The 9,781-nt window shown below is 38.3% G+C and overlaps 1 protein-coding gene across 1 annotated transcript; it reads left to right on the top strand.

The window, feature by feature from the left end:
* The first annotated feature begins 4,838 nt into the window (after positions 1-4,838).
* Positions 4,839-8,620, top strand: LOC104596246 (uncharacterized). Its single transcript, XM_010257324.3, has 7 exons — positions 4,839-5,278; positions 5,905-6,321; positions 6,437-6,561; positions 6,643-6,723; positions 6,949-7,024; positions 7,109-7,201; positions 8,080-8,620. Exons 2-7 carry the CDS (start codon positions 5,925-5,927, stop codon positions 8,127-8,129), a joined length of 822 nt encoding a protein of 273 aa, XP_010255626.1. The 5' UTR covers positions 4,839-5,278; positions 5,905-5,924; the 3' UTR covers positions 8,130-8,620.
* Positions 8,621-9,781: the final 1,161 nt, after the last annotated feature.

The following is a 9,781-nucleotide window of genomic DNA, read 5'->3' as shown; positions in this document are numbered from 1 at the left end:
GGGCTATTTTTGCAAATCCTGAGCCCGGCTAGAATTTATTGCGGGTCGGGCTTTTTGGCCCGAGGTTAAGCCCGCGGGCCTATATACCTGTTCAAGTCCGTCTAGGGGTCGGGTTGGGCCGAGCCAGCCCGTCGGAACACCCGGCCCATGAACAAGTCTAGTCATGACCTCCTCGCGCTAGGTCATCGCCACCAGCGTAGGGAGTGGGGGGCAATTGATGGGGGGTGATTTGGCCCGACCTCGCAATACGGGTACACATGGGCGTGACCTTGCTCAAATAGTGACTCAGCAGGACAGCGCAACGGACGTGACCACAACTCAAAGGGAAGGTCCCACCGAGTTCAGCTCGGCAACTGGGCGGATAAACCACTCGCTGGAAGCCGCCTCACTCGCACCTCCTCTCCGGAGTTAAGGGACTTCGGGCGCCCCGAGTTTGGGGCATCTTGACCTCTCTTGAGGCCCGAGCTCCTCCCAATGGACCTCGAGCCACTCCCAGACGGGAACGCACCGATCCATCTCTGGACACCCCGAGGCATAGACACCTCGGGTCAGCCAGATCGGCATAACTTGCTACAGGCATCTCGTCACTCAAGAGACAGCCCGGCTCAAGGTAATTCATGGAAGGGTAGCTCGGCATACCACAGGAAGGCTTCCTGCTCGACCGTCGTACCCGAAAAATCTGTGGACAACAGACATGTCCCTTGTCAGATAGCGTCGCGCCTGTCACCTTTAGAAAGGTGTCTCACACCTGACAGGCACATACCCTGCAATGACGGCCCCGCGCGTGCCACCTCAGCCTTGCCTGTAACGGCTGTGGCAGACTAATAGTGGCGGTTATACCTGCCTTGTCAGAAGCAGGGGGCCTGAAGCAACGAAATTCAGTTATATGGGGCTTATTCTCAAGGAACAAGGTATCTTCGAATCATCTGCGCAATCTTCACTCTTAGCCTTCATTTACCCTTTGCTTCTTGCACAAGATACTGACTTAATCATCGGAGTGTTCCCGCCAGGCAAACCCCCGGGAGTTCTTCTTCTTCCCTCTTGTCCCAGGTACTTCTCAGGAGCCACGCGAGTGCCAGCTAGGAGTGACTAGATCGCGCTACATCAGGAGATGTTCCTACAACTACAATGGCTTGTTGGGACGTGGTGGGGACGTTGTATTGGTAGCTGATCTGAACTCTGAATAGACAAGGGGTGATAATTCATATTCTCGTGCGGTACTTGTGTTGTATCGAGGTAGGGGTATTCAGATATGTGTATCAACATGAACACAATATTGATGGAAGATTGGTAATCTCTATGCCTCACTTTCACACACAACCAAGTTTTCTCCATCTTTCTTTTTTATTATTATTATTATTATTGATTTTTATTAAATAGAAAAAATTATTTGGTTGTTTGCTTCCTTGAAAATGATAAGAGAAACCATTATTACTAGTGAAGGGGTCCCTGTGTTGCATGGGCAAAACATGATGGTAAGTGGTTATCAAAGCTAAATTATTATATAGGAAACAATTGTGAAAGATAAGTTTTTATTGGAAAAAAGATCTATTTAAAATAAATAAAAATTTATGTATAATAATATATTTAATTTAATAAAATAAAACAATAAATAAATAAATAATCATGACCATCAAGCAATAGAGTGAAAGAGGGAGAGATGACTTTTGTTATTGTATTTTTGTTTTATATAGTAGAATAATTGTAAATAGTTAAATAATAATTAATTTAGTATAATAAATAAACAAAAAAATGCGATAAATAGACAATCAAGTGAGAGAGTAAATATATATAAATATATACATGATTCTATGTTTTACTTTGTTAGCAATAATAATTTGTTAGATTATTAAATTATTAACTAATTAAATAAATCAGTAAAATAAATGAATAAATAAATAAATATAACTTTATGTATTATCAACACAAGATTGGTAAATGCTATCTCAAATTAATTAATTAATTAATTTAGCATTGTTAATGGGCCGGGCTAAACTATTGTGCTACCGAGCCCATGAACATGCTTAGCTCGATTCTTGGCCTAGCCTGGCCTAAGACTTAGCCTGCGGACCAACCAGGCCCACGACACAGCATGGGCCTATGCAGGCTTGGGCTAAAATAAAATTTTAAGATCTTTTTTATTTTTTTATCTATTTTTTAATTTATGTTAAAATTTTCATTTTTTATAAAATTTCATGGCCTAAACTAACCTAAGACTTGGCTCATGGACTAGCCTGGCCAGTGGTATGACATGGACCCATGTGGGCTTAGGCCGTATATTATATACAATAATTATATAAATATTAATATATAATTTTGTTATATTATTTCATTTTATTATTGCATATATAAATAGTTGTATACATCAAAATTCATATAAAATAAAATTTTACTATCGTTTTTAATTGATGTTAACTTTTTCATTATTTTTTTCAAAATATTTAAAAAAAACATGTCTTAGCCCGGTTCGTGGCTTGGCCTGGCCTGGCCTAAGACTTGGCCCGCGAACCAGTCCGATCCACGACATGGCATAGGCCTACGCAGGCTCGGGCCGAGGTCTGTGTAGGGCCAACCCCTAAAGTATCCTTGGGGAGGGAAACATGACCCGACTCAACACGACCCAACATAGCCCGATTGTAAATAAAATGAGATATTAAGACAATTTTTAACAAATATGAAAAAAGGTATCAAATATGTCCATAAGTAATTTTGCATATGTCTATAGGTAAGGAGTTCAAATCAACCCCCAATAAGGAAGCACCTCATAACATCCCACAACACATCCCCGCCGTGTATTGGGAACATCTCATAGTGGTGCGATAAAGGGCCCTTACTGCCCAAGCTAAACAACACAAACCCGACTCAACACTTAATTTTGTAGATGTCCATGGGTAAAGAGTTCAAATCAACCCTCAATAAGGAAGTGCCTCATAACATCCCACAGCACATCCCCGCCGTGTATTAGGAACATCTCATAGTGGTGCAGTAAAGGGCCCTTACCTCCCAAGCTATAAGCCCAATTGCATAGACTTTCATTTTGGAATCTTTTACCTCAATGCTTGATGGGAAGTGCTGAAAATCAACATCAATGACCGGATTGTATTTACACTCATCAACTCAGGGGGTATTCTGTAGTGTGGATGAGAAATTTGTGGGTGTGGACTAGTCCACCGTCCACATCACACCCCATGGCAGGGACCAATCCATACTACACCATAGTCCACAATTGTTCTAAACTGTGGATAGATTGTGTGGACCGGATTATTCCACACCAACAGTGGCATTCTATAGATGTGGTGTGTGGACTTTTGATTCCATGTATCTCATATACATTTTATGGGAGATCTACATAGTCAATCATAAATGTCTAATTTTTGCATTTTATGTGGTAAATAAATTGAAAAAAAGCATCAATATGTAGACAACAATTGTATTTTTTTAATAATTAAAATTTATTGTTTTAAATATAAAAAAATAAAAAAAATTAATATTTTAAGTATTATTTTATTGATAAAAATATTAAAAAAATAATATTTAAATAATGAAAAAAGAGTTGAGAAGGAGAATCGTCGGACTTGTGCTAGAATTAACATTAAAAATTATTATTTTATTGATAAAATATTAAAAATTAAAAATTTAAAAATTATTAAAAGATTAAATAAAATGAGAGTAGTTGGACATTAAAACCTTCCCACAAACTGTCCACACCATAGTATGGATCATCCACAAGAAAATACTATGGATAATAAATTTGGGTGTGGCTTGTCCCTGTCCACGTTATTTTGTGGACGGGACCATCCACACATAGTATAACACCATATCTTACCATGAATAGGACCAAAATGGTCTCGTCCATGATATATACAAGCTATTGAACGCCACCTTAGTTTTTGAACTTCGTTTTTTATGTAATACGTATTAGTAGCCCAATAAAAGATTCCAAACTAATGGTGCTTGCAACAACCATACAACTATATATGAGATTAAATCCATTCATATGAGCGAAATCCAACAATTCTAAAAAGATCTGTTGTTTGTGGAGTGTCCCTAATTTGATATATGTTAGCACAATTAAAATAACACTAATTAGGTACTGTAATTAACTAAAAGTAAATAGAGTTAAGTATAGTTTGTTAATATTAAATAAAATTAATAGTAATTCATAAATAATTAATTAATTAATTAGCATAAAACACATTATTATTATTATTATTAAACAGAATTAAGCCAGAAATAGTTATTTTACCAAATTACCCGTAACAATAAAAGCATTAATTTTACCACCAGAGGCCTCATTGCATCTAAGATAAATGGCCCTAGTTAAGTCATTTTTGTTCCCATGTATTAATGCTTTCAATATATATTGATATTAACAACAGTACCCTTCTCTACGAACACCGTATATATATTGAAAGCATTAATACATGGGAACAAAAATGACTCAACTACAGCCACTTATCTGAGATGCAATGAGGCCGCTGGTGATAAAATTAATGATTTTATTGTTACGGGTAATTTGGTAAAATAACTATTTTTGATTGATATTAACAACAGTACTTTCGTCTATATAAATGTCAGTTTATAATTGACCGGAAAATTGTTGGTTATCATCACATCTAACCAATTAAATGAGAGGCCAATATTGCGGCCCATGGCCCACTAACGTTGGCCCAATATAGCAACCTTCCCAGCCTGCTCTATCGTCTATCCTGAATTAGTGTAGTGAATCGGTCGGTAGTTTACCGCTTATGGGTCAGAAGGAAGGTCCCGTCTTTGTGGTTATTAGTCTAATAGACAAGATGAAGATGAATATCATGACTCCCACCTAAACACAATCTGACGGTCAAGGATCTTGCAGACATTGTTGATGACTTTTCAACCCAATTTCGCCACCACTCAGAACCCTAAACCTGAAAATGGCATCGGATGGTGAAATTCCATTGACTCAATATGCTTTGCCCAAGAAGCTAGCGTTTCTTCTCTGCTCAACGTGTCACTACCCCCCAGAATTCCTCCTGATTCTACGACTGCAACTAACTACTAACCAGATTATTGTTGATATTCTTTGAGTCTGGACTCTGGACGGTTCCAATTCCTCTCTTTCTCTGTCTCGTATAAATTGAAATTTACGATTCTCCTCATATTCTTGATTTCCTTCTGGTTTTAGAGGCAACGATATAGGCCCCTGCTAACACGAAGCCTCTCTTCTTCTTTTTCTTCTTCTTCTTCTTCTTCTTCTTCTCCCCTGAATCAATTTCTCAAGTTTTACATATAAAAGGTACGCTTTCCGCTTCCTCGTGGCCTTTAAAATTGATCGAAGATGGCATCGATGGTATCATTTTGATATGTTTTGTTTTTGTTGCTTTATTGTTAATGGTGTTTTTATTTGTGAACGTCGTCAATTCCTTAAATTTATATGAAAAAATAAGCCATCACTTGAGAGGATCATCTCGGTTTTTGCCTCGCTGTTGATTTCTCCGCTGCAACTCGTCATCGGTTTTCTTTTCCATTTCCTTTTTTCATTGGGTTATGTTTGGTTTGATAGAAAAATAAGAGAGAAACAGAAAATTGAGGAAGTTGTTAATAAATTTTGTGAAAACTTGTTTACGAACTTTCCTTCAACTTTCTATTTCTCTCTTACTTTCCATCAAATCAAAGACAGCCTTAATGGATTGTTTGTGCATGTGCAGTCATCGTTCTTAAATAGTTGGTAATGTGTATATTGTGTTTCTGTGATTTGGTATTTCGGTTCTTCAGCTTTGTAACGGGAAGATACCTTCATTGAGAGGACTTCTGGGTTTTTGCTTCGCTGTTGGCTTCCGTCCTTTTTACTGTTACTATTTTCAGTAGTACATTGTGGTCTTATTTTAATAGTGTTATAGTTTTGTTTTCGATTTTTCGTAGGTTATTACGTAGAAAAAAAAATGCAGAGAGAAAGAGCACGCAGAAGTGATTCCTTCGATTTTGGCGATCCTTTTGTTGATTTCGGTGGCCACAGGAGTTTAGCGTCTAGCATTTTTGGAGGAAGGGACCCTTTTGATGATCCTTTCTTCACAACTCCATTTCAAAGCATGTTTGGTCCAAACATGCTCAGGCCAAATGCGATTCCCTTTGGAAATTCAGATATGCATCTTGTTGGATTCTTGGATAATCGGGCCCCGCAGTCTAATAAACCAAAGGGGCCGATCATCACAGAAATTACTTCTGAAGATAAGGATGAAGAAGATGCTAAAGCCAAAGGAAAGAGAGAGAAACCTAGAATGCATTCTAGCTCGAAGGAGCCATATGTTGAGGATCCAGATGATGAAGTTCAGGTTCAGGGTAAGAGTCTTTGGGTAATTGGGCTTCTGAAAACAATATATGCAATCTTCAGAATTCAGATTGTAGCAGTTGTCAGATTCTGACAATGTAAATTATTCGGGTTTTTATCTTGCAGAGAAGGCACATAGTGCACGTCCCCAAGTTCGCAGTTACAGCTTTCACAGCTCTTCAGTTACTTATGCCGGTGCTAATGGGGCATACTATACTTCTTCCACAACCAGAAGGGCAGGCACTGATGGGGTATTTGTACTTTGTTTGGCTGAGAGTGATGAAATAGAACTTTTAGGTTATTACTTTGCTAATTTGCTTCTGTTTGATCAGGTCACATTAGAAGAGAACAGAGAAGCTGATAAAACTACAGGTCAAGCCACACATAAGATATCTAGGGGACTTCATGGTAAGGTATTTGTCTGCTAGTCCTCTTCCTTTGCATTTTGATGCATTTGTGCATTTGGTTACTGTTGACCAAACTGATCAGTCGTGTCCTATTTGTTTATGTTATTTATGCCTAGTATGTTAGTGAATTGGGACTTAATACTTCTGGAAAAACAGTTGGTTTGTACTGAATGGAGCATTTCTTTTTGTAATTGTGGAGGTGAAAATATGATGTTTGTATTGCGCTTGTAGGGCCATTCAATTACAAGGAAGCTTAACTCTGATGGAAAAGTGGATACTATGCAGACCTTACACAATCTCAATGAGGGTATGCCTTTAATCATCGAGCAACACTGAAAGTATTATATTGCTTAAGCAGGGGTAACCCGGGTACTGACATGTCTTTCCTTAGATGAGCTTACTGGTTTTGAAGAGGCTTGGAAAGGAAATGCCAGAAAGCACTTGCCTGGCTGGGATCAGAGGCTCATTGTGCATGGAAATCAGGGTAAGTACAGCCTTTATGCTTTAGCCTGGATGCTGTAAAATAAAACTCCTAGATTGGCTTTAATCTTTCAATACCATCAATTAGATTTAGAAATTCAAAAAGTGGCATCACCCCTAAATTAAGATGGTATGTTTTTACCTGCATCTGTTAGGATGGTAGGCGCTGGTAGCCTTCAACAGGGTATTCATTTCATTTCTGACACTTGGGGGCTGTTCCATAACAGATTAAGTTACTGAGGTGAATGACTTATTGCTTGTCTTTTGGAAAATAATTCATTCAGGAGATTGTAGGCTTCTTAGTGGTTGAAACTGAAGTTGGGTTGATTACTATATCCTCAAACTATTTTATAAACTAAACGACAAGGGGGGATAAGTCATTCAGCTCATGCCAAAGAGAGCTTTCTTTTGATTTACGTATTTGTGCCTGACTGCCTGTTTTTAGTGTAGGCACAAGCTTGTAAAAGTAAATTCAAGAATTGATTCAGGTATCTTTGGGAAGGGTATTATTGTTCAAAAGTGGCCACATGTCCTAGGTTAAAAAACTGATACATATACGTTGAGATACGGACTGATACATTTTGATATTATGTTAAATCATATGCTCATTATTTCCTGTTACAAGGATAATTACAGTGGAGAGAGGATTTGGAAGGGGGGGGGGGGGGGGGGGGGGGGGGGGGGGGGTGGGGGAAGGTTGAGGAAAAACGTAGATGGAGTCCTGTTAGCTGATTATTGTACATTCTATCAAATGTTATAGCCTGTTTTCTCTTCCTCGGTGACTAGTTCTTTTGCATAGATTGTTTTGGTTTGTTCTTCAACGGCCCTCTTTAGTTGGTAATACTGACTGGTTTCATGTCCTCAAATACATTGATAATGTAGGTGCTAGTAGCAGTGGGCAAGATAGGCAGCGTGGATGGGCTCTTCCATAATTCCACACAACAGCCAGGGATGTCTGAGAGAATGGGGTGGGATGGTGTAGCCAGGCAACGGACATCCAAGGGTACGTAGAAGTAAAGCAACTACCAGGATAAGCATAGACTGATTCAATTATACCATGACAGGCCGAGGATTCACGAGTTACTTAGATACCCTTGGTTAAGCTGTGATCTAGTAGTCATATATGTTGACTGGTAGATTATTAGATGGTGTACTTGAGTTGTCGTATACACTTCTATGGGTTCTGCTGTGGTATGCTGCACTTGATATAGTCATATAAGCTCAATTTTCTGTTGAGTATAATGGAGTTATATAAATTTGAGAGTTTTGGTTGTGAAGTCTAGTTGGAATTACTAACAGGGGAAAAGAGATTAACACGGTCCTGTGTCAAATATTGTTTCTGTTTGGGCAAGTTATCCTATCCAGTCAGGATATTTATAAACATTAATTCGCCCATTATTTATTTTAAAAGTTATGTTCTCTCTCTCTCTCTCCAGGATAGAGATCCATCCGTAAATATTTCTGGTTAAGTCTCAAGGCCGATACATCTAACGCTTTGCTCGTTTACTGGTAAGTTATTTATGCAGGTAAATGTTTTTCAGATAAATGCATTTACCTATGTTTTTTCTGTTATCATATTACCTTTAGACTTTTTTTGGTTTTTAAAATCTTGTTTAATGGACATTTTGTCTCATTGGTAGTGGAAAAATAAGTTATCCACCTGGAAGGAGGGTAAGACTTCTTCAAGTCACCCAGGGAATAATTGAGTTTTGATGGTCTCACAATTACCACTAAGGCTCAGTTTGGTTGGAGTACAAATACAAATATGTACCGTGCAAATACATACAAAATACAAAGTTTTGCACTCTACAAATTTGTATTTGTACTCCTTCCAATCCGAGCCTAAAAGAATAGGGGAAAGTTGGTTAATTTTTCATTGACCTACTTTGCCCCTCAACTTACTGAAACGAAAAATGCTTTGCTTCTACGAAGTGATTTATTGAATTAATAGGGGTAGAAACTTAGGCTATGTTTGGTTTGAAAGAAAAGGTAGGGAAAGGAAGGGAAAGACGAAAAAACCTATATAAGGTTTATAAAGGTTTCCCTACCTTTCCCTTCCTTTCCCTACATTTTCCTTCAAACCAAACTTAGTCTTAGGGATTAGGACTTGGGTGATAACGGACTTCATAAAACGGGATTCGTGATGACATTAAAGAGAGTACAATCATAAAACGGGATTCATGTTAACTGACTTCATATGGTTGAGACAAGACTTGGGTGATATCGGAGATTGGCTTCAGTCAGTGCTCACACTGTTCGAACAGCCTCTCCTTGCATTAGGAATATCTCCCCATGAAATAAATCATGTAAGTACGGAGATATTCTCAATGCAAGGCTGTAAAGGGTGTTCGAACATGCCCTGCATTGACCAAAGCTGAACTTGTGATAATGATGATGATAAGAAGGCCCCAGCACCAAGGTTTCATTTGCAAAAGCAAGCATTTCCTTTTTTGGTAAGTTATTTATACTTGGGTAAATGCAATTAATTACATGGGTAAGTTTTTCCATACCCAGGTAAGTGTATTTACCCATATTCTTTTGTTTCTCAAGTAAAAAAGGAAATGACCATTTTAACCATAAAAAT

The sequence above is a fragment of the Nelumbo nucifera genome, chromosome 1 (assembly GCF_055504915.1).
Source record: "Nelumbo nucifera cultivar China Antique chromosome 1, China Antique-T2T, whole genome shotgun sequence".
In the NCBI taxonomy this organism is placed as follows: Eukaryota; Viridiplantae; Streptophyta; class Magnoliopsida; order Proteales; family Nelumbonaceae; genus Nelumbo; species Nelumbo nucifera.
Note: the sequence above shows the minus strand (reverse complement) of the source record. Positions and strands in the feature narration are given on the sequence as shown.

Excerpts from the sequence above, each read along its gene's own strand:
- LOC104596246 (XM_010257324.3), top strand. The coding sequence starts at position 5,925 with ATGCAGAGAGAAAGAGCACGCAGAAGTGATTCCTTCGATTTTGGCGAT. Across the intron at positions 6,562-6,642 it reads GAAGGGCAGGCACTGATGGG|GTCACATTAGAAGAGAACAG; the intron begins GTATTTGTACTT and ends CTGTTTGATCAG. Across the intron at positions 6,724-6,948 it reads CTAGGGGACTTCATGGTAAG|GGCCATTCAATTACAAGGAA; the intron begins GTATTTGTCTGC and ends TTGCGCTTGTAG.